General features: G+C 39.8%; 2 protein-coding genes across 6 annotated transcripts; both read right to left on the bottom strand.

Moving 5' to 3' along the window:
• Positions 1-312: 312 nt before the first annotated feature.
• On the bottom strand, positions 313-10,250 carry LOC143483111 (armadillo repeat-containing protein 1-like). Its single transcript, XM_076981849.1, has 6 exons — positions 9,591-10,250; positions 9,402-9,493; positions 9,091-9,298; positions 8,305-8,421; positions 4,042-4,116; positions 313-3,075 (listed from the first exon to the last, which is right to left on the bottom strand). The coding sequence occupies exons 1-6, from the start codon at positions 9,750-9,752 to the stop codon at positions 2,878-2,880; spliced, it is 852 nt and encodes a 283-aa protein (XP_076837964.1). The 5' UTR covers positions 9,753-10,250; the 3' UTR covers positions 313-2,877.
• Positions 10,251-11,557: 1,307 nt separating this feature from the next.
• On the bottom strand, positions 11,558-25,564 carry LOC143482871 (high affinity 3',5'-cyclic-AMP phosphodiesterase 7A-like). Of its 5 annotated transcripts, XM_076981448.1 has the most exons (14): positions 25,116-25,562; positions 24,826-24,953; positions 21,014-21,074; positions 17,256-17,393; positions 16,151-16,323; positions 15,813-15,876; positions 15,440-15,535; positions 15,210-15,310; positions 14,882-15,013; positions 14,593-14,684; positions 14,087-14,231; positions 13,481-13,577; positions 13,290-13,370; positions 11,558-13,173 (listed from the first exon to the last, which is right to left on the bottom strand). In XM_076981448.1, exons 3-14 carry the CDS (start codon positions 21,018-21,020, stop codon positions 13,007-13,009), a joined length of 1,293 nt encoding a protein of 430 aa, XP_076837563.1. In that variant the 5' UTR covers positions 21,021-21,074; positions 24,826-24,953; positions 25,116-25,562; the 3' UTR covers positions 11,558-13,006. The 5 variants fall into 5 exon arrangements, with proteins under 5 accessions (XP_076837563.1, XP_076837561.1, XP_076837562.1 ...); XM_076981446.1 differs by having other exon boundaries at positions 24,826-25,564; XM_076981447.1 differs by having other exon boundaries at positions 16,151-16,299; positions 24,826-25,560.
• Positions 25,565-25,943: the final 379 nt, after the last annotated feature.

Genomic DNA, 25,943 nt, shown 5'->3' with positions numbered 1-25,943 from the left:
CCCCCTATGACATAATCCAGTCAGGTGTCGATTGGCCACTTGGGGGCGCTATTGCAAAAAAAGCAAGTGTATCCCCTACATAATTCCACTTGGGAACATGCAATTGGACTCTTTTGATTCCTTGCAGTAATGCGAACAACTTTCCCATTACATGTCCTATTAAAAAATGCACAGTTTATTTACAGTTAATAATAGTTTGAAATCATCACTTTTTATACTGCTCCTAGGATTTTCATACTATCATGTCAAGCAAAGTCTTATAATACTCTACAGAGTGTGAAATCAAAAAACAATCCAAAGATTTTGGATTTGAGGACACTTATACCTGCTAAATATTTTTTTAATGGACAGCATCGATACATATAATATTCATATTCTTGAAGCTCTTTCATATTTTATCCAATTCTGACCAAAATGCACAAGCACATTCAGAATCCCATCCTGAACAAATTTGTCAAGTTTCATCTAAATCGGTTATCGTATGGCTCTACAGTGCAGTATTATATACAATGCATAAAAATGCATGTAAAGTCCCTCTGTCACCTTCTCCTTCTCACACGCACGCAAGCTGAAACTCACACACTCTCAGTCTCTCTCACACTCTCACCCACATTCCCCCTCCCATCTCTGTGCCCTAAGTAAACATTGCTCTGGCTACCTAGAGCTCTCTGTGTCTATTAACCAGGCACACACACATACAGGCGCAAGCAGGCCTTCCTATAGCATTCACAATGACACTTCCCTAGCCATACCCACCCATATCTCAGTGACTAACACATGCTCATACAAACTGATATTTGGCTTCTTTTTTGTCTCTCTCTCACACAAACACACAGACACACACACCTTTATACCTATATGTATGTATAGTTTCTATGTATACTTATGTATGTATGTATTAGTATATGTTGTCATAGTTTGAGTACATACACTACCACACACACACACACACACACACACACACACACACTTCTACCTAAATGTATGTATAGTTTGTATGCATATCTGTCCAGTCATAACAGTCATGTCAGTCCAGTCATGTCAGTCATTTCAGTCCAGTCATATCAGTCATGTCAGTCCAGTCATGTCAGACATAAGTCATGTCAGTCATATCAGTCATGTCATTACAGTCATGCCAGTCATGTCACTCATTCCAGTTATGTCAGTCATATCAGTCATATTACTTTTGTTCATCATGCCAGTGATGTCATTTCAGTCATATCAGTTATGTCAGTCATGCCAGTCATGTCAGTCATGTAATGCCAGGCTTTGCAGACTACATTCATACTTTGAATACACGGGCAGTCATGTTAGGCGTGCAAGGTGTGCAAGGAGTGAATTAACAAAGCATAGTCTCTGGCACCCTCAATCTCTCTCTGTCTGTAATATACAGGCCCAATCATGTATAGACACAATATAGGCCTTCCTATATTGTTCACATAGATGCAGCCCTAGCCAGATGTGCTATTTCTGTGTCTCCCTTTCTGACACACGCAGATGTCATCACACACTATCTGTAGAGCACACACTGGCCAAACCCAAACAGCTTCTTTTCACTTTTAGGTCTAAAGGACCTTTTGGGCTTCCTTTTGCCTATTGAGGCCAAAATATGCCTATTTGTGTGTGAACCCGCCAATCGCCGCTTGCGGCTATATTTTAGAGTTTATTTTTACAGTGTACATTTTACTCCTCTTGCAAATGTTTCCCTCAGTACTGCATGCTGTATGACTAAGAACCTTCTCTACTGATACTTTGAGATTTTCTGTAGAAAGTGGTTACTTCCATTGCAGCATTGTTAACTATTTTTTCTACAACCTGCTCCTAGTATATAGATATAGATACTACATGTTTTAATTTGGAGCAGAAATATAGAAAACTTGATCATTCTTGTGGGACCCACTGACTGAATGACAATGCAGAATTACATCTTCCCAGCTCTGCTATTTTGTCTGCAGTCTGTTATTACTGGACATTTAACAGATTTTCCAACAATCGCTCATTGTAGTATTATTATTAAAGTACAACAAACACAAATAAATAAATGTTATAAATAAGACAGACGTAGTATTAAAAAAAAGTCTGGTGTATGTTTGATTTTGTGTAAACAGGTGTTATACTGCAGTAGAATTGTCAGTTTAATATTGAAATCCAAAACACTGAGTGAGCACAGATAGAGAACGGTCAGAGAAAAAGAGTAAGAATTGGCTTTCTTAAAATATGCATCAGGTCACAAAAGAGACTGTTATTACATTTACAAAGCAACAACAAAATCTGGCAGTAAGTCGTACAGTTAGTATTGGCAACATTTTTGTATGAGTTTGGAGACAGTGCAATTAATATATTTTTTTTATGATTAAAGCTAATTTGTTACAAAAAGTGCCCATAGGACAGAGTAATCTGAATATTGCAGATTACATCTGATGTGCTGATCAATGCATGCATCAATGCCATCCTGGTTAAGCTGTTAAGTGATATTTTTTCGCATTAATTTCCATCTTACAATAATTTCCTTCTCCATTTCTCCCTGTGACAGTAGGACTGAGTTTGTGTAGCACTACGGTGATTCCTTGTGGACATTGCTGATCATGATTTGTGTAGTAATTAGAATCCAATTTGTTAGGACATAACAGAAGCAATGAAGAGAACAAACAAGTTTGGATCTTTCAGGAAAATGTTCAGGTTTGCTTTTTCGAGAAAATCATGAAGATGTAATAACTGAGGCCATATGTTTGTGTGTGTATGTGTTGAGGTCATATGTTTGTGAGCATGTGTGTGTGTGTTGTTCTCAATATATGAATGCTCAGGACAGAATGCGTAACTGCTGGAATGTTCTGGCTAAAAAGGAGACATTCTGGGAATGTCCAAGACAGTTAATGATCACCAGTAGAATGATCTGGAGAGAAAGTTAGCTGCAGATGCTAGCCAGCCGCTACCTTCACTGGCAGACCCGACCCGGCTCAGAACCTTCTCCTTCTCCACACTCGGACTGTCGTCCTCAGACAGGTACTCTGGTAGGTTCATACAAACTGCCAAACCCTCTTCGCTGTCCTGCTCTTCATTAAATGGAATCATAACCTGCATACATACATAAATGCACAAACACATAATTTAATAGTTGTTAGTTTCACTAGTCATATCAAAGATTTATTCTTCACATCATTTCAGGGATTCGTTCCTTGTCGGTTTTGTTTTGTGTATTTTGTGCTTGGTATCTGGACCCAGATTTCTCTACAGCTGCATGTCTACTGTAGAGATGGGATTATATTATTTTTCTGTACCGATCCACTGTATTTATAGCCTTGGTCATAAACTGAATGGTTCCCACCACATACAGTTACAACTCATACAATTACATGAGCAGGCAAACTCAGAATTATTGACAAATTTTTAATACAGTATGAATATATTAATTAAAATCATGAATTAGAGAAGGAGAGTGTTTCTCTTGTTCAGTTAATATTCCTTCTCTGTCAGGGTGCTGCAGACCTTTCATTCACAGCCAAACTAGAAACCACATTGTTTGTTCTTTTAAAGAATGGATTAATGAATAAACAATCCATATGGTTGTGCATCCATGGCAGGGAACATTTCTAAAATACTATTTTGTCTTGTTTAAATGTTGTCATATGACTTGTTCAAACTAACCTGGCCATTATCATGTGATCTTTTGTGCAGTGCTGCAAAGCACCACTGGGTTATTTTCATCCTGGATTTATAGTATCAGACTGGTTTCCTTAAAAAAATTCTCCCAATGTCTGATACAGCATTTTTGCTGATATCAACCCGATCATGTCAACTTGCTGACTTCTGTACGTTTTTACAATAACTGTACAAATAGAATTGGATACAGTCTGATTCTCTATTAGGATTTGTATTTGTGTGTAGGTAATGACTGTTAGAGGTAGTTAGAGGTGTTATAATGAGAATTAATATTAAGAGTAGGGTCCTTTATGTATTTGACTGAAGTTTAGTGCTGAGGGTTAGTGCTAGTGTTGATTGTGGAATTGTGTTTAAAGGTTAAAATGAGTATTAAGGTCTGACCTCATCACCATTCTCCCCTTTCACCACCTGCTGAACCTTAAGCACCTTCGTGGAGGCAATTGCTCTGCCCAGAGTCTAGAGACAGAAAGAAAGAGAAAAGGAGAGAGATATTTATTTATTAATTTCTTTTTTTGGAAGGGACACTGGCCACTGCACAGCAAGCAGAAGACCGGTACCATGCTCTGCAGAATTTAGTTCTGACAGGTCAGAAATATTTCAGAATCACACACTCACTCAAGGTCCAGGGAACAGACAGGTTCTCACTCACTCCGAGTCTCTAGTGATGAGGAAAAATGGTCCCAAATGCACTTGAGCGTACATATTTTTTTCTTTTCTAAGTAACTGACTAGGTTACCAGGGCTGATTTTACATGACATTCAAGTTCCTCCAAAAGTATGGGAATTTCAGAATTTCAATAACAGAATTTCAGCTTATTTAATAATTTCTATATCCTGATGTCACAGTGAGTGAGAATGTTGCAATGGTGCGTTTATTTAACACGCAGACACAGATGTCACGAGAGTGACAGGACATTTGGCAATACAAAAACTGACAATGGAGGGCAAAATACGAAGGTTTAAATTAGGGGTGGGCATAGATAATATTTTTTAATCTAGATTAATCTCAATGAAATCTTGAAATTAATCTAGATTAAAATGGCTCATTTAGAATATGCGTGCTACCCTAATAATGAACTAAAAGTCAGTGTTTGAGATAGGGTTTCTAACCATGCTTATGGGCCGGCAGCTAGTGGCAATCCACTGAGCGAAGAGATTGGACAACTTGTCTGATAGAGCTGCGCTGACCTTGCCTTGGTTGCACTCAGAGTAGTTTGGCGGTGACTCTTCACCTGGGCTGCATCAGTGCTTGACCCAGCGTCAACAGCATTAGCAAACGGGTGCTTTGCATTTAAATGGTACTTCAGACTGGTAGAACTCCTACAATAAACTAATTCCGCGTTGCATAAGCTGCAAACAACTTTAGTCTTGTCAATGTCTCCATTAGGAAGCTTCTTAAAAATGAATTTTCCATGAAGCAAACCTGGCGGCTTCGTGGCTGCATCCATGTAAGCACATGTGCGATTTGTTGTAGTCTTTGTAAGTCACAGGTTTGAAAACTCGTTTTCGCCCCCTACTGTGCAATTTGGTTAGGAATACACCCGAGCTAAACTATCAAGGTAAAAGTCATCATAGTTTGCTTACCTATTTTGACCCAGTTCCCAACCCAAATTTAAGAATATATTAATGGCAATATTTTTTATATCGCCCAATAAGAGTATCACATTATCGAACGTCGTTAACGCCGTTAACGGCCCACCACTTGTTTAAATACATCTACTAATGAGTGGACAACAAGAGACAGGTTATACAGATAACACACACACACACAGCAGATCATACCAAAGGCTCATGGTCCGGCAGGGTCCTAAAGATCCCCTTAGCCTTGGTACGCAAAACGAGGTGAACAAGGTGAAAATTAAAGTCCGGAAGCACCACAGTGAGGGTGCGGCGGTAAATCTGGGGGCGAATACAGCAGTGACCAGCGACGGCAAGTCTGAACCCTGAACGCGAACAACACAGGGACCAGTGTGGCGGCTATCGGCATCGGCAGGTCTAGGGGGGCAAGTCCAGGGGGGCAAGTCCAGGGACGGATGCAGCAGCCATTGGTGGCAGCAGGTCAAGTCCCTATACACAAACACATAGGGACTGGTGTGGCGGCCATTGGTGGCAGCAGGTCCGGGCCGCTGCCCAAGGGACGGTCCTTGCACATATGACAGTCCCTCCTGTCCTGGAGCTGCAGCGACCGTTCAAGCCACTGCCAACCAGTGAACCCAGGGGTGACCAATCAAGCCGGCAGTCTCCAAACCCCAGACTGAGAACTCCAGTCCTCCTTAGTCCTCAAGGCTGGGAATCCCTGGGATCCTCACTGTCTCAGGGTTGGAAGAGTCCAGGGCAGGAGAGCGGCGATGACCTTCCGCGTCACCTTGTAGGTGGTCAGTATGTCTGTCGCGGTGAGCAAGGGAGGGGAAGCCAAGCAAACGGTGCAAATGATGAACATTTATTACGCATGCAGACACAGACACAGACCACGAGTGACAAAGCAAAAAAAACGACAATGGAGGGCAAAACACAAAGGTGAAAATAATAAATAATAAATAATTATTTAATAAATGATTAATAATAAATAAATGATATATGCCAGGCATAAAAAATATAGGAAAATAAGAAAGATGAAAATTAATAATGCTTAATATGCATTTGGGATGAACTAGAATGGAGAATGTGAATCAGGCCCTCTTGTCCAACATTAATGTATGCCTGCACAAATATACTTCTGGAAGAATGTACAAAAAGTCCTGTAGACAGACTCCAAGGTCTTGTAGAAAGTCCCGTAGACACACTTCAAAGTCTTGTAGAATATCCAGCCAGAAGAACAGCAAACCGGGGGACCGTATTGATACTATATTAGTCCATATTGATACTATATTAATCCATATTGATACACTATAGTAATGCATGTGGATTTAAAAATGGGATGTCATAAAAACTCCAGTAGTAATGTGTAAATGTCCATATACTGTATGTTGTTTGATGGCCTCAACAACAATAAACACACAGTTTAGTGGAATCAAATACACTATATTGCCAAAAGTATTCGCTCACCTTCCTTGACTCACATATGACCTTAATCCATAGGGTTCAATATGATGTTGGTCTGGCTCTGTGCAGGCCAGTCAAGTTCATCCACACCAGACTCTGCCATCCATGTCTTTATGGACCTTGCTGTGTGCACTGGTGCACAGTCATGTTGGAAGAGGAAGGGGCCAGCTCTAAACTGTTCCCACAAAGTTGGGAGCATGGAATTGTCCAAAATGTCTTGATATGCTGAAGCATTCAGATTTCCTTTCACTGGAACTAAGGGGCCAAGCCCAGCTCCTGAAAAACAACCCCACACCATAATCCCCCCTCCACCAAACTTTATACTTGGCACCATGCAGTCAGACAAGTACCGTTCTCCTGGCAACCACCAAACCCAGACTCGTCCATCAGATTCCCAGATGGAGAAGCACGATTAGAGATGAATCTACTACTGCTCTAGAGTCCAGTGGCGGCGTGCTTTACACCACTGTATCAAACGCTTTGCATTGCACTTGGTGATGTATGGTTTGGATGCAGCTGCTTGACCATGGAAACCCATTCCATGAAGCTCTCTGTGCACTGTTCTTGAGCTAATCTGAATTTCACAGTCCTATCGGCAACTGCTCTTGTTCTGGTTTGGTTTGTGTCTTGGTTTCTTCTTTGTGTGCTTTTATTTTGAAATCTAGTGTCATATCCCTCCCTTGGACTCTGCCCCCTCTTCATGGTTTTCAGGTGTGTCTTGTTGGGTTATTGGTTTGTGTATTTAAGCCTGTCTAGTTGTTTTGTTTATGTCTAAGTGTAGTTCTCATTCTGTGGTTCTGTTTAGTCTGTTTATCCTGGCTTGTTCTTGTGAGTGTGTACTATGTGGGTAAACGGGGGTGGGGGGGGTAGTGTCACCATCGGGAGTTGGGGGGGGGGGGGGGGGGGGGGTTAGGGTTAGTTACAGACATGAGGGCAGTAACTGTTTCAGTTGTTCTGATTACATTTAGGAAACTGGACATCTTGCATCTTCATGTTGGCCTGTTCAACCAAAGTATAAAGAAATGGGTGTGTGGATGTATCAAATTTAGTTATGCCAACCAATACAGCTGACACGATGGTACACTAGGATGGGATTTCCCAAGTCCATCAACCTCCAGAAGGAATATTGGTTGTCAGGAATCCTGAGGGCTCTTTTGTGGCTCATCTCTATTTCTTAGTGATATTCAATCTGTCCTTCTAATTATTACTGTTAAGTTGTTTGCATCCTCTGGTAATGCCTCCATTTGTGCTATTGATGTCTTCAAACAATGGACTGTGAATCATTTTTGCCCTGTCCTGTGAAAGTTATTGATGTCTCTGTTTAGATTTTATTTTCACAACTATTGCAACATTTGACATTGACAGCTACAGTATAACTGCTATCCCAGTACTCAAGCCAAGAATAGATATTTAGATATGAGTTGGTTCAAACTAAATGCGTCATGTAACTATCAGGAAATAAAAATTGATTTTCTGATAGTGTATCGTCTTTTGACCTCAAACCCAAGTGTTCAGTATATGGCAACAAAAACGTTGTATTAAGTAGCATTGTGATATCGTGTGATAGCATTTTCATACAATTTCATTCATGAGTGTGTCTCACCTCAGCAGTCAGGTCAGACCTGATCCTCACAATGCATCTCTTCACTGCCATCTGGAACGTGAAGCTAATTACTCCTCGAATCTTTAGCAGTGCTTCCTCACAGAGAGATCTGCGCTCCTGTATGCACCAAAGATAACACCTTAAAACACCGTCACATCCTCATTACACCCTTTTAACTGCAATTTTGAAAAGAGAAATGCTACAAAATCCAAAATTCATGTTTAATGTGAATTTTCAAATATGCCCATTTAAACCTATATACATCAAGCAGGGCCGGCGCCAGAACATATACAGTGAGGGGGCGTCAGAAAATTTCGGGGGGGCGAACGTAAGTTGTTGTTGAGCGGGGGGGGGGGGGGTGCGTGTAACGATTGTCGAGCGGCACCATGTAGCGATTGTTGTAAAATAAATGGGTCTTATTTTTTACATTGAGGGGGCGGGACACCTCGCCATTCGCCCCCCCGTGGCGCCGACCCTGACATCAAGAGAAAGTACACTGTACCAACATGGTTAAAAATTACTGTTAGTCTGTCTTACCCTTTAGAACAAATATGCCGGTGGATAATTTGTTAATTCTTTCAATTAGATAAACAAATATTACACCAGAGCTGGCATGTAGTCCTGCACCTCAGTATTCATTCATTAGAACTTCAGTGGAAGTCTGGTGTCTGTATCACACTAACATGGGTCCTTGCAAGCTTCGATTTTGTACAAGTATAATACTATTAGGATTATATAATATGATATAATCCATATGAAGTATATCACTGAAAGAATGTCACACACCGCATCATCAAGCCCATCAATGTGCAGTATAACAGTCTTAGCACGCTTGTTGGATGAGCCGAGAAAGAACTGGGCTTTGCGCCTGCAGGTGTGGGTCTCTCCCTCCCTCTCTTCATCCCTCTCTTCCTCTCCTTTAAACGATCCCACGCTCTTCACCAGCTCATACACCTCTGACGCCAACAGCCGCGTCTCCCCTGGTGTCGTCGTCCTGGAAACCACAGGAGGAAAAGACTCAAGCCTTACAGCTTTGACACACCTTTTTGTCCCAAAAATAATCCTGTTTGTGAGCATGAGATGAAGACAATACTTACTTCTCAGACACAGTCTGTAGACTCAGCAGCATCCCAAACTCTTCCCTCATTTTTTCTCTGCTGGCGCGACATTCGGCCAGATACCGCAGAGCCTACACAAACACAACATAAATGTACATGCAGGTGAGGACAGGTGCACCTACAGTTTATCTCTCCACATCTCCTCAAACGTGACTTGGTCTCCCTCACCTGCAGAGCGGAGTAGACCACCCGTGGGTTGGGATGGTCGAGGAACAGAATGAGGCCAGGCAGACAGCCCTGGTCCTCCGCTATGGCCCGTCGGTTTAACGGGTCTGCCGCCAGCTCCTTCAGCTGCTTCACCACGGATAAAGCGTCTGGCTCCGCGCTCATGGTGCCGGGTCCAGTAACCCATACACACCGGCGGCGGAACTGTCGGCCCACACACTCGCTACCAATTAACCACAAGCGCTTGAGGATTCGCAGCCGATGACAGATTCATGAAATAGCAGTTGTTTTGGATCGAATTAAAATAGCAGGCTATGATAAAAAAAAAAAAAAAACATAAAAATAGGATAATTCCACTCCTGATAGTCAGTATGAAGTGTGATTATTACTCATAACGAACGTAGACCGCCATCTTTGAACGAATTTTACTATTTTATCACTACACTTCACGTTCATGGTGTACAGAATAAAGACCAAACAACCGTTAACGCCCCCATTTACCAATAAAACCAATATTCGAAAATGTCACAATGCATTCAGGACACACGATATCGGATTTAACTTAACATTAGGGAAACTTTCTTTTTAATATTACGAAGGATTTTCCTTAACAACGCAAAATAGTTTCATTAAAAAAATCTCTGCCGCTAGTAAATGTCAGAATGTCTGTGTAAAGGCGTGGTCCCTATCGCCTTCTTTCGTATGATTGGATAAGACTTACCAGTATAAGCCAATCAACGCCGACTTTAAATGTAGCACTCTAGATGTATTCAAGTGCGGCTTGATGCACCGATTATTTGCAGATTTGCAATTATCATCACAAAAACTACACACGGTAAATTTTTTTCCCGACAGGCAATTTTTCAGTACTGTAATGCAATTCCTTGGCTGACTTAGATGAGGAAGGAATTTATAAAAACCTTTTAAATTTCATTTCTAAAATTTCACTCCCCGTTTTCTCTAGCATAGGCTCATAGGAATACGTAAACAGACGTGGAGATAGTGAGGTCATCTGAGGTCTTCCTCAGTGATATTTGAGGTGACTGGTAGCCGAATTTAAGTCGTTTTATAGAAACTATATTCAAGACATGTTTTTTGTTTTTAGTGTATATCTTTTTACTGAAATGCATAAAGCTGGGACACATTAATTGTAGGCCATAATAAACAAACACATTTATTTGAACACAGTGGTGGACTTAGAAATTTGGGGGCTCAAGGCGAATTTAGCTAGGGGGCCCATCAACATTAATATGCGAGAAATAAGTCAGCTAATCAGGGGCCCCTACAGTGGGCTGCAGTGGGAGGGGCCCAAGGCAGTTGCCTAGCCACGCCTCTATGCAAAGACCGCCTCTGTTTGAACATAACTAAAACATAGAAACTTTAAATTGCTATGCTGGTCTTGGCTCTCAATACCACTGTTATCTTAAAATACAATAAATATTATTACATATTACAAAAGTATAGAAAATGTTGTCCTTTTAGAATGAAAGGAAAGATCTATAGGACAGTAGTGAGACCTGCTATGTTGTATGGACTGGAGACAGTGGCACTGACAAAGAGACAGGTGAGGGAGATGGAGGTGTCTGAGATGAAGATGTTTAGATTCTCATTTGGAGTGACGAGGAAGAATAGGATCAGAAATGAGTTTATTAGAGGATCAGCACATGTAGCATGTTTTGGAGATAAAGTTAGAGAAGCAAGATTGAGATGGTTTGGACATGTACAGAGGAGGGAGGAGAGGTATATTGGTAGGAGGGTCTTGAGGATGGAACTTCCAGGCAAGAGGAGGAGAGGTAGAGCTAAGAGGAGGTTTATGGATGCAGTGGTAGAGGATATGAGAGTGGCTGGTGTGTCAGTGGAGGACACTCAGGACAGGGCCAGATGGAGGAGTTTGATCTGCTGTGGCGACCCCTAAACGGGAATTGCCGAAAGAAGAAGACAAAAGTATAGAAAAACCAAAGGACACCAAATATGTTCTGTAATTTTTTTTTATTAAAGAAAACGTTACCACAATGGGCATGTATCAAAACCAGTTTGGCAAAAAGTTAGAAATGGCTCTCCTATTCAAAAAATTACTTCCCACAAAACGGTAAACAGCATTTTCAACTCCGGCTCCTAGTATTCACAAGGAGAGTATGCAAAATCATATCAGGGGACGTTGGTGCATGTTTTTGGAGAACCTCTGGGTGAACCTCTCCTTAGTCAAACAAGCTTCATTAACGTCACATGAAAGGTAATGGCTGATACTAGATTACCATTCCAAACTATCTTGTGCTGTCAGGATCTTTGAGTGACAGGAAAACATATCAACTGCATATCAATAATGTGGCAAATATTAACTTTAAAACCAAAAATTAAAAAGAGTTTGCTCATTCCACGACACGTTTGGTCACTCAGCTTAATGCATAGCTTATAAATCAGCCAAGTTCTTGACTTTCCCTCTTCTGAGCCGTTATAAAAACAATACAACCCAATGGGATTCATTGTCTTTATGAGGCATATTTACTTTCAGAGCCCCACTGTCTTTAGAAACACTGCTATAAAGTCTATAGAACGGCGGGCTGTGTAACAGCTCTCGAATCAGTGGTGTGTCTACCAGTGCAGTGTTGGGCAAACTCACATTGCAGGCTGGCATTACATACAAAAGATCAATTCTGCATTCAATTTCAGTGTGAGTGAGTTTATATAGTTTGTTATACAACAAACTATATATATATATATTCATTCTCTGTGTGTATGTGTGCGTGTGTGCATGTGCGCATGCTTCTGCGTTGATGGTAGCAGGGACAAGGCTAGTGCTGGCTTATACTGTGGCATGTGTATGTAAGTGTGTGAGCAATACGCTCATGTTCACAGTGCAAAGACAGAAATACACACTTGTTTTATGGCATTAATCGCATCAGTGCACCTCAGAGTGTGGTTGTGTGTGCAGTGAAAGAGTAAGCTAAAACCCAATGGATGAATGAAGTACGGCACACAGCAGTATCACACGTAACGCGGAAAGCTTTAAAGTTCAATAGTGAGGGCAGCACAGCGATCCGTACGGAGCGCACACACCCCCCAGCTCACAGGCCAGTCTGCGTGTGTTGGTTTCTATTCGCTCGTCTTCCAAACCGTTTCAAATACAAATAAATTAAACAAAAACATGTTAATGATCACAAGACGAGTAGGCAGTATGAGGTATCTCCATATTGCTCTAAGTTTAGGAAGAACAAGCAGATATTAAATACAATAAATTACGTTTAAAATAATAAAATTAGTGGTTTACTGAAGTGGGATGTGTGTACGAACATGTGTATGCTTCGGGGGAGGGGCAGTGTTTCAGTCTCTTAACCTCCTTGGCATAGATACAGTATTTATCCTTCTTCCTCTCCATGTGTTCAAAGAGGTCATGGTCCCAGGCTGTCCTGAGGTAGAGTTTAAACGAATGTGCTCTGTGTGGTTCCTCTCCTCGGGTCCTTCTGTGGTAGGTGGGTCCATTTGAACTTATTAGAAGTCATGTGACCCAGCAAAACACGGGAAAGGGGCGTGTCTGAGAATCGAGCCCATTCTACAAACAATGGCTCCACCACAAAAGATATGAACCCTACAGAGAAAGAGGGAGAGACGAAAGAGAACGGTTGCATGCATTGGTTACATGCTTAAGTGTGTGTGAGTGCCTGCATATTCTTCCGTGTGTATTTATACAGCAGTGACTGTTACCAATCTGTATTTTAGCCACATTGTTGGAGTTCCTGTCACACAAAACGCTCACGTCCATATTCATCCGTCTCTCCATTTCACCTAAACACAAACACACACCCACATGCTCCATTTAACCCTGTACACATATACTTATGTCATAACAGAGTGTAGGCGATTTCTATTCCAAACCCGCTAGCTCAGTTTTGTACCTTGACTGAAAAACTCCTCAGTAACTTTGTGACTCCAGAGCTTGCAAAGGTGCCAGGGTCTACATGGGTTACAGATATCGGCACATTTCAGCGCCATCTTAAAAGAGGAAGTGGGGGAGAGAGAAGAATAAGCACTGTTGTAGAATCTTTAACCTGACAATGTATAATTTACACAATTTTCGGGATTATTAAGAAAAGTTCAGAAATACAACCAAGTATTTCCTTTTTTCCCTTCTTTTTTTCCAGTGAATCTACTGATTCAAGTATTATAAGTGTTATAAAATTTTGATTATTTCAATACGTGGCTTTTGAGTGTTGTATTTCTGTTGAGTTGGGTTTCTGGATTAATGTCATACTGTCATCTTTTGTTAGCTTTGTAACTGCGGTTGTAGTGTGTAACACCTGAAGTATGAAGTGTCTGTCCTTTGTAACTGCGGTTGTAGTGTGTCACACCTGAAGTATGAAGTGTCTGTCCTTTGTAACTGCGGTTGTAGTGTGTCACACCTGAAGTATGAAGTGTCTGTCCTTTGTAACTGCGGTTGTAGTGTGTCACACCTGAAGTATGAAGTGTCTGTCCTTTGTAACTGCGGTTGTAGTGTGTCACACCTGAAGTATGAAGTGTCTGTCTTGTCCACTGGTCATGTGCAGCTCCGCTCGGTCCAGGCGAGTTCTGAACTCACTCAGATATTCGTTCTGTCTGCTGATATCAGTTGCCAGTATCAGAGACCCCAACCGTGCCTCCAAGCCCTGCCTACACACACGCACACGCGCACACGCACACACGCACGTTCTATTTAAAATTGTTTTCTCAATCAGAACTAAACTACACAAAACAAACAGAGGAAAGAAGACACTGAATGTATAATGAATGTATAATGAAGCTCTGTCTTGGACACTCTGGTTTTACACTGTGGAGCACTGTCCACAGGAGCTCATTGTACATTGTAGAGACTTTGTTACGTGGTATAATAACATCACTGGTGCACATTTTAGCAAGTACTTTGGCAAGGACTTTGGGACTGTAGTTTCTGTAGTTTCAAGATATCTTGTGCAAAATAAGTATTATAGAGTCAGGCCAGAGGTAGGGTGTGTGTGTGTGTGTGTGTCTCTACCTGTCTTCAGACGGGAAATGGGACAGAAGACCTGATTCTCTGAGCAGACTGACAGCAGATTTCCAGTGGTGATTCTCCAGTACAGATGTGTTCTACAGTAGATACATGTAGAACACCACCAGAAAACATCAGCAATGTGAAAATGTCTATTTACTGCATAAAAACAGTCAACTGTCAATACACATAAAGATCCAAGACTTCTGATTAAATTCTAATATTTAATATCAAATATCAAACAATCACTATAGACAATATGTACATTTCGCTAATAGTTTTGCTGTAGTCTTACTTGGTAAAGGGAGGCCAGGTAATGGTTGGTATTGATAAGGAAGCTTTGATTGACACCTGGATGATCCAAGTCGTGAGTTGCAGCTGCCAGCAAACCCAACAGGATATCACAGGATGTCAGAGACTCCGAGAGCTAAAGAAACACAGACATATGCATACAGTTCACACCAGTTTACTTTTAACAGTGTCACGGTTTGTAAGTCAGTTATTTTCTCTGTACCTTCCCAGTCACTTTACATCATCCTAACCTCGATTATTTACCATCCCTATGCACTAAGCCTTTTTTCCACGTCTTTGGCATTCATTCCCAAAAGCACAAACATACACACCTGTGGCTCCTGTAGGTAACAGTACATGGCCTGTGTGACATCGGCAGCGTGGATTGCATTGTGATACGGGTTTTGACTATGGTAGCCTTCTTGAACCATCACTATGGTAACAACAGAAAACATCAATTAGCATGCTGCGTGCTAATCTCATTTGAAGTATGGCCCCACTTCATTTAGCACACAACCCCAGTGCGTGTGTGTGTCTGAGGATTCTGTGGCAGGATTCTTGCCTAAAAAACGTCGGAGTTTTAGGAGGTCCAGACGGAAGAGCGTAACCAGACCGTATTCATTGAAGAGATGAAACGTCAAGTCCACCAAACTATTTCCTGTGTCAGGAGATTTTAGTAGATTATGGATGTAATTCTGGCCCACCATCACACATAATATAAATACAATATACATTTTCACAAAACAATACAAGAGAATATGATTTTAATTGACTAAAAAATGCTTTCCAATTCCTCCACAACCCAAATTACACAAATACAAAATATAGATTGTGTTTTCTTTATATATATATTGTGTTATATATTGTGTTTTCTTTAAGCGCACAATATATAAAGGAGATGACTTGACACAGTGACAGACAGTCAGGTGTCTCACCATTTGAGAACCGTTCAAACATGAAGATATCAAAGTTCCAGCTCCCAACTCTCTGCAGCATACACTGTCACCAAAAGAAATGTCCATTATTATTATTACTGAACAGTTAAAAACAATACAAGCAAATGCCACACAGCAAATGCACCCCTCACATTTAACATGAGAATTTGGAGAGATTTCATAAAATACACAGAAAACCTGTAAAACCTGTCAAAGTCTACTCCAATAGAAATGACACTGAATCACTGATGTCTTTGCTTACTCAAAACTGGAGCTATTTTTCTCCACTCTTATATTCAATATGTCGTCCCCCCCTCCTCTCTCTCTCTCTCTCTCACCTTAGCTTGGCCAATATACGTTTGGTCTAGCATGTGATGTGTGGCCTGGGTGTGATTCCTGCTGTAATGTGAAGAGTGCAATTTGCTCTGGACGCTCCGACCACTTCTGCCCAATCGAGCTGCTTCTGATCCTACAGTGTCCCTCCGCGCTGCACAAACAACACCAAAACACCCTGTTTACAAACATGCAAACAACATCAGAACATCTTTTTTAATTTCCTTTTAGAAATTAATGATTTGGTATAACTTTAACCTAATTAAAATAGAAAATGAAAATGATTTCTAACAAATTATTATTACTGTTGTTATTATTATTATTGTTCAACTATTATTAGCTTTAAGCTACCTTTTAAAGTGATTTCGTACCTTTAACACTGACTCTACAAGTGTTACATATATTCATGCCTTTATCCATATACTAACAACGATTTACTCAAATGTGTTGTTTTCTCTTGTGTGCTTTGAGACAGTATTATACATCATTTTTAGTTAAGCATTATTAGAGCAGTTATGACTGTTGTAGTTTCCTGTGCTCTAGAAGATTGATGAGCTTTTTAAAAAACAACATTCCATCCCAACATTCTCATAAATCCTTAAAACATATGCAGACACACACTCAAAAGCTGACACATACGGAGATATTCATCATATGAACACACACACGCTACATGTACAAAAGGCATATATACAGATGTGCAAATGATATATCTCACACACATGTATTTAGCACATCTATGCATGCTAACAAATTACACACATTTTCCTCGACTAAAGCCAAATGTCATTCACACGTTTTGGACACTGTACATCCTGGTTCCCTCATCTGTCTTTTTCCTAAACTAAAACTAAAATGAAAACCAAAACTATTAAAGCAGAAATTTCTATTAAAAGAATTAATGTTCTGAAAGTAAAATAATCTCCAGAATGCTACAAGTCTCAGTAAAACAATACAAGAAAAAATAAAACAGACCTATATAATGTACTATATATAATAACCATTATTTAGTAACAAAAAAATTGCCATGGCTTCTTCCTGTTTATCCATTACAGATTATATGAGGTGTTGGTAGTGCAACTGTGTGTGTGCATGCATTCGTGTACTCACACAACAGAGGACTGAAGTCTGTGCAGAAGTGTGCGTGTTGTCGTCTCTGTGTATTTCCATGTCTGACATTCCTCTCACTTCTCTCTGCTCTCACATGTTGCTCGAGTGTATAACACGTTTGAGGTCTCAGCCGAACATCTGCAATGCAACGCAATCCACACGCACTTTATTAAAATTTATACTTGTATAATATTTCCTCAAAGGTTTGCTGTGTTGATATCACTGCCATCCTCTAAAGCAATCTACACAGTTTTAAGAACAAAAGAAGTGAAGAGGAGACATGAAAAATGTTTGGAATAAGCAGTCAGGGACCATCAAGAGACCTAAAATGTTTGGTAATCTTTCCTAAATATGACAGAATCTTCACAGTCACAATGACATATAGCATCCTTCTCTCACAGATGACAAGGCAGTGTGAAGCAAGTTAAGAATCTATATACAGTAAAATATAAAAATTGACCCGTTCATAGGGGATTGGGAAATAGGTCCCAATAGATCAATAGATATTCATAAACAAGTAAATATTGTATATTTTGAATATCATTCCAGATTTTTCTATAGACTAAATGCTGCAATTCTTCATTTTCATTACTGTTATTAATAACTATATTAAAACCACGAGTACTAGCTAATATTGATATTAATTTTATTACACTTTTATTAGCAAGAAAAAATTAGCTTTTTAAAATTACTAATTGGAGGAATTCAATTAACATGTTTTCCTAAAATTACTGTGCTCAAACTGATCAAATTCACAGACGGAAATACACTGATAACAGAGTGAACACTTTTTTCATGTAAATAAAAAAAATCTTTAAATCTACAATACCTACACATGCCAAGTACATAATGTCAACCGTAACAATCATGTTTCATTTTTACAAAATCCCGTTTTTTTTTGGTCTGCTTTTCTATACAGTATTTTGCACTAGAAGTATTTATGTAATATTTCAGGCCATATTTGTCACAGAGTCAGATCAAATTAGGATTTATTTACTGCAGTATCTGTGGATATGCAGACTGATAAATGAGGGGGTTGACACTTTCCAGAGAAGGTTGCTGCCCCCACAGCTGTGTTGTCATGCGCTGTCGCGACATTCATGCATGTTAAGGCAATAGTTTCGATTTGGACATCGGCTCGGTCTGAAAGGTGAGTGGGAGATTGCATTATAGGCTGATCATGTTACCTCACTTTATAGTGAATACATGTCGTGTTGACAAGCTGTTGATGTTACCAGATTGTGTGACTTTAAGCTTGACGTTGCAGAAAGTGGCACAGCGTTAACACAAACATTAAAAAGGTTGTCATCTAATGTAACTGATCTCCATCTGGCAGGGCATCCAACACTGGCATGTGGTAGCCAAAGTTAGCCTGATTTATGTAGGGGCAGGACAGTTGGGGCGAGTACCATAAAAATAAAACAACATTATTCTCAGATCTCCCAATATTATATCTCGCATTTTGTAATAATCATGTAATTGCCTCCTGCAATCTATGCTTGATGGATCTTTCCCTCTACCTAAATATACATACATACATGTGTATATATATATTAGGGGTGGGACGCGATCAAAAAAATTAATCGAATTAATCGGAAGCTTTGTAATTAATTAATCGAAATTAATCGCATTTTAATCGCATTTCAGTATTTAACATGAGAAATATTAATTTAAGTTTGAATGATGAATGAATCAATGAACATAATCATAAACTTCAACATCTTGTTTATTTTTCCACCAGTCTACTACATAGACCAATAGATGAGTGCAGAAAACAGTTCAGAACACTGGAAATTCTGACCAAAAATGTTGTTTAATTTTGGAAGTTTTGCTCAGGATATTGGAAGAATTGAAGTAAATCTGAAGATGTTTTTTAATACCATTTTAGATGGTATATTTTTCTTTAATTTCCCAGGCCTCTGCCACAGGGATCTCCATAGTGCCTAGAAGTGGTCTTCTGCATGCTCAAAGCAAATGACTGGATCTTCATCATCTATAGATTCATCATCTATAATATGAGCTGTCACACCAATATAATTCTTGTTGCTAACAGAGGTCCAGTGATCCCCAGTCAGAGCCACATTTGTGGCGCTCTTCACAATAACCTGTTTTACTTCCCTTTCCTCATCATACAGCTGCTGGATTTTCTTCGACATTAGAGGGTTTTTCATCCACCGAGTTTTTGCGCATTTTGAAAATGCGCATGAAAAAAGCTGGATGGAAAAGACCAAAATTCGAAAAAAGCCCCAAATATCGCAAAAAGATTTTTGCGCTAGGAGGAGGTGGAAACGTTAGACTATCGCATCGCCAAAATTCGAAAAAATTGGATGGAAAAGGGTTTTTCGCATAAACGATGACTTATCATGCCTCAAATCATGTGGTTCTGTACATGATCGCGATGTAAAGATGGCAAATGCATGCAAAAACAGTTCTGGAGAGAGCAAAAATTGAATTTAACTTCTCCATGTATAGAAAAGAAAAAGAAAACAATGTTTCAAAACCTCAACGTGCAAAAATGCGTAACTGCCAGATGGACGTAAAACCACTATTGTTTTGGCGTCCTCTCACGTGATCTAAAGTTTATTCGCATAACTGTAATGAATGGAAACAAGGCTTAATTCGCATTTTTTTCTGCCGAAACTTGGAAATTGCGCATTATTTTTTCGAAAGGTTTGGATGTGCAGCGCTTCTTGTAAGCCTTTATCTTCGACCACAGAGAGCGAACAACACTGCAAATAATATGCCGCGTCATGTATAAACGCGTGCGGAGTCGCGCGCTGCGGTCACTCGCGAAAGTTTAATCCAGTCTTAATGGTCCAATGAAGGTAATTTAAAAACCAGGGGTGGGTTTCCCAAAACATTCTTAGCGCTAAGTACATCTTAACCTCGTACGTAAGAACGAGGTTACGAAGTACTTAGCACTAAGAACGTTTTGGGAAACTCACCCCAGGACATTTCCTCACTTAAAAAAAACCCGCGACGACCGGGACAGGATGTGAAATACGGACATGTCCCGGGAAATACGGACGTTTGTTCACCATATCGTACTAGGAATACATTTAGCAGCTAAGTGATCATTACTGACGTTGAGGCGGTAACGAAGGTGCTCCTGTGATAAGCGAACTCCTTCCTACATAAAGTGCAAATAACACTATTTTTGTTTGTAATTCCATCTTGAAGTTTCTTGTATTTAAATTTCCCATTCTCGTGCACGGAGAAACATTCCACGGTGCAAAAGTGTCCCATGCGTTAAAATGCGTTAATATTTTTAGTGCGTTAATTTTCCTGTAATTAATTAATCGAAATTAACGCGTTAAAGTCCCACCACTAATATATATATATATATATATATATATATATATATATATATATATATATATATATATACATACATACATACATACATACATATATACACACACATACACATTATATATATATATATATATATTATATATATATATATATATATATATATATATATATATATATATATATATATATATATATTATATATATATATATATATATATATATATATATATTATATATATATATATACACACACACACACACACACATAAATACACCCCCACCCCTCCCCCAGTACAATAAATTAGATCGTCATAGTTTTCCCCTTCACCCACCCCCTCCTATCATCTGAACCTTGAAAAACAAAAGCCAGGGTGTGCATGTGTGTTTAATGTAGGGGACTGTGGTTTTTTTTTATGTGTGTTTACAGTGAGATGTTGACGTACCAAGCATGCGGATGTAGAGGGCCGTTTGGTCTGAGCTGTCATACGAGATCGCTCCCCGTCGCTGTCATAAACAAAAACAAAGCAATATGTAAACCACAACACACAGTACACATCTCTATTGCTACGATTTATACAGTCCTGACCAAGGTTTCTTGCAAGAAGATGTATTTGCCATTTCATTGTCTCAATTTCCTGAAATCAACTTCAAATAACAAAAATGCTTTGGCCTCATGCTGTTATTGGTTAGGCTTACAATTGAAAAAACGAATCCACGGAAGAAAACCTAACAGCCCAAACTTAGACCTTCAAATTCATCTTTGTGACCATCTGAAAACTCACTACACCGTTCCACTGAAAACAGGCTGATGAGGTTGATGAGACCTTAAGGGATTTCTGCTTTAGGTTCCTGCTGCAGATGTTGTGAAAGCTGTTTGAGTAACACAAACAGTAGTAGAAGAGTAAGAGTGTTTGTGCATTTTGGTTGTGCATACTGAGGCCCCAGTATAGACAGACTCACATAGCACCTGTTAGACATGCACAAACTTGCTCACATGAAACAAACATGAATGTCTCAAAAGAGAGTTAATTTACTATTGCTCTACAATAGGAGGGAGAAATGGTAGGGATAAATATCAAAGATGGGTGTGAAGAATCAATTTAAAAACACTGAATTCAAACAGATGTTTAAATTATCTTTTTTTTTTACATGGAGTGAATGTGTGTTATGCCTCACTGAAGAGTAATTCATAAAGCTTTGCACTCCGCTTTTAGAGGTCATGAAGTGATCGCAGTAATCTACCATTTCATTGTCAGAATTGTTGTCATTGTTTATTCAGTACCAACTGGCTTGGGTCATCTCACATGGAACACTGACTGAAGTGTACTGCAACCAAGTTCTACATAACTAAAAATTCTTGTTTTAGTTTTGAGTTTAAACATTTTTCTTAATTTGCACATTAGAAGAAGAGCAGGGAGGAGAAATACATTTCTAGGAAAACTAGTTGACCTTGCTACTCCACCACAGCCATTTTTCAGGAAAACACAATCATCTGGTTCTTGTATAGTACTGCTCCATTATAGTTATTCAAACATATACAAATGCACATGCACACACCTGATATTTATAAAACATTCACACAACTGATTCACTATGGACGGATACACAAAGCAACGTGTCACATTAGCCCCATCTTGCAAAAATGAACACTAGCAGTTATGCCTCTACAAAATGTAAACAGAGAAACCAGAGACACTGATGCACACTCCCCACTATTGTCTTTGCCTTCGGGCTTTCCAGTCACGTCAGTGAGTTAAAGCAGGTAAACAACACCCTGGCACTCCTCACAATTCAGCTAGTGGTAGATGCTATAGATGTTATACAATCATATAGGAATACACTGGAATAATGTTCCAGAGAATGTTAGGAATGCAAGTTCAATAGTGTTAAATGTAGATTTAAATATTAATCTACAGATTTACGTTTCCATTTTTGTTGTGTATTTCATGATTTATGTTACATACTTTGAAATAATGTTAGTTTTTTTCTGTATTCACTGTACTATATATAACTGTATATTTGTATTATATATAATATTTTAAATATAATACACTTTTAGGTTTGTTTTTAAGTATCAACAACAACAACAATAATAATAGTAATTATTATTATTATTGTCTCCCAAATCTCAATTTCCCTTTTAGTCCAAAGTCAAGATAGTCCAACAGAAGAAGTGAGATGTATTTCTATTGGACACACCTAAATTTAGGCCTAAATTATTCAGGTTACAGAGACATCCTACTTTATGAAAATGCACACAAATACATGGAAAGTTTGCACCGGAGATTCACTGCACACACCAACCTTGCATGCGGCACTATAGAACCATTAATCAAAATTTAAAAAATTATAATTATATCACACTTATACACACACACACACACAAACCCATATATGTATAACAGATACAGAGATGTACTTAAATATATTTGTGTGCACATCAGTTAAACTTTGTATTGTTTTAATCTTTTACTGTCAAATTTGATGCAAATGTTAAAACAGCATGCAATCATTCAAATGTAGGCAAAACACCCTCACCCACGGTCTCACTCAGCCTTTCTATTATACAGCACCGTTTTTAATCCACACATTCATACAAGTTAGTCTCCTAATCCAGAGCAGCCTGAACATATCTACTCTCTTACATATCTCACTATCTCTCTCTTACATATTTCACTATCTCTTCCAGAGGACAAACACACAAACATATACATTCATCCTCATGTCATTCACACACTGAAGTCTAGCAAGTGAAAGATTTTTGTTTAAGAAACAGTGTTAGTCTCTCAACACTAACACTGAAATATACAAAGAGACACACAAATACTTGTGTCTATTTGTTCAGTAGAAATGTAACTGTCCTGATGAGCACTAGCAGTTCAGCCATCATGTGGGTAGCAGCTGAGGTGTCATTCTAGAGAACATAAATGAGATCTGTTTCTAACCAAACAAAACCTCCATTCACACCACCTTAGATTAAGCCACCGTGGATGCTCCATGATTACCTGGACAATCAGTTAGGTTTACAGTCAGCCTGGCTAATCAGTTAGGTTTACACTCAGCTCTGGGTACTTGTGAGCACACAGACATTCACTCAGCTGGCTGCCTGAAAGAAACTGATTTAGCAAAATTCAGAATGCACGGAGTAGGACACTGTTAACACTGTTTTAGCCACAGTGCTCACGTGATGCAATCCACCGAATTACTAAAGGCGGTTTTCACTTCCTTATCATAAAGTTATTAAATCACATGATGTCTCCCTTAGGTCTCTGTGTCCCACTAAAGGTTTTGATGGCTCTGAAGATAAACTCCTCAAAAGAAAAGAAATGTGTAACAAACTAACAAATTCCTTTGCACAAAATTTGTGCGCTATAGTATGTGAGAACATATTCGTGTGTGTACATGTGTGTTAGGGAATGTGCGTGTCAAAGATAGTTCCCCTCTGCACTCTGCTCTTCCTGCAGAGAGGGTGTTTTTCAGATTTACATTTAATTTGAATGTGAGCCAAGGTCCATACAGTGTGTAGCATGCATGTATATACTCATGTGCATGATTACAAATAGATTTGTGTGTACTTTGGTCAAATTCCCTTATTCCAATACAAAATCATGCAGCTCTCTCAGAGGAAAAGTTAAGAGTTTGTTAAGCACATTCTCTCCTGAAATTTTGGAAATAACAGCCTCGACTCCCTGCTTTTCCCCGTCAACATTCAACCATCAGTCCATGTTTGTGTACATGTGTGCACATCTATGCATGTACATGTACACAATTCCTGGACGATGGGGCAGGGTTCTGTCAATTACTACATTTTTAGACCAACCGGCATTCTGGGTGTCAGATTTACTGACAGTTTTAGGCTTCACAAAATTGCATAATGTAGTGTTTACACTGCTTTGAAACACCTGAATCAACTCGTCGACCAAGGAGTTCTGAAAAAGAGGAAATACTAGACAGTGCAGTGTTGTTACTCAGGAAGAAGCTTACACCACTGCTGCCATTAAAACAGTACAGACGTAATTCTTTAACTATACAAGAATATACTTTGCCTAATTAAATACTAAAAAGGACAAGTCCATTCAGACACACGTTATTCTCACAGGGATATAATGCTCTTCTGACCAGTCGGACCAAATGAAGTGTAGTTATAATTAAACATGAGCCTATAGGCCCGTTCAACCAACACTGCGCCTTTAAACCTCTCCGGGTCGACGGTCCTGGCTCCGACTGGCACGGGGTCCCGGGTGAGTTGCCGTACCTTTGAGAGCTGGCGAGGCGCCGGTCCAAACAGAACCGGGCTGGAGGTGAGGCAGATTGCACCACGCCGGCCGAGGACGTGTTTCGGTACCGGCCGGTCCAGCGGCAGCACCGGCAGCTGGTAACACACTTCCATTGAAGAGTCGGGAGATGCGGGACAACGAATCAATGTCAAATCAAATAAAAAGAACAGACGACCCACTCGTCCTTTGCTTCGCCTTGTCCCATATTTCAGTCAAGTTTCAAGGAGAGAGCCCAGAACCAGAACCAGGCCACCAAAACATCACTCACCCTCTCCGCTTCATCGGGTTGAAACAATGTATCGTCCAGTATAAGCTCTTTGTGACATTTCAACATCAAACAATCCTCGGAGGTCTTTCGAGCGTAAATATATAACGAAAACCCAAAAGGTAAGATCGACGGTGTCTCTATAACTGGGTCGCGTGTAGGCGAGTCCGTCCCGTCCGAGTTAACAACGCAAATACAGCACATATCCCACTGGAGTGAAAGAGCAGGCTACTGCGGCTGAGATCAAACAACATTTTTATCGATAGATGGACACAATGTCGCCAAAACGGACCACAGATTCGCCTATTGTAACACCAGAACCGTGACACAAAGAGACGAGAGGGTTGTTAGACACGGGGCACATTTCCCCCGGCCCCTTTCGAAACAAAACCACTGTCCCTCAGACTGGATCTGGCTACGTAAGGACGCAGAAACGACCTCGTCCTATTATTTCCACCCTGTAATAGACCAACTCTTTTAATTGGATGACGAACAGACCTTTTCTCGAGGAGAGAAGCTTATTGGCTACAGACATCTATAGGCCCGCCCTGTAATGTAATAATATAGCAACAAATGGTTTTGCGACTAAACAGGGGCTGCCCTGTCGGGGCTAACAGGCCTGCTGTTTACATATTTATAACACGATTTTATACGGATTTATAAGACGGTTTTAATTTAGTATGCTTTCTAATATAAAATATTCATTTAGGTAGCTGTGGGTCTATGTCGAAATTTAGTAACTCGCGAGAAAGCCTATTGAAGATGAATACCAGAATATCAGGTTATGTGTCTTTCCAAAACATATTGCAGAGCTGAGGGTTTATGGACACA

The sequence above is a fragment of the Brachyhypopomus gauderio genome, chromosome 19 (genome assembly GCF_052324685.1).
Source record: "Brachyhypopomus gauderio isolate BG-103 chromosome 19, BGAUD_0.2, whole genome shotgun sequence".
Taxonomy (NCBI): Eukaryota; Metazoa; Chordata; class Actinopteri; order Gymnotiformes; family Hypopomidae; genus Brachyhypopomus; species Brachyhypopomus gauderio.
This window is presented reverse-complemented; position numbering and strand designations above follow the sequence as displayed.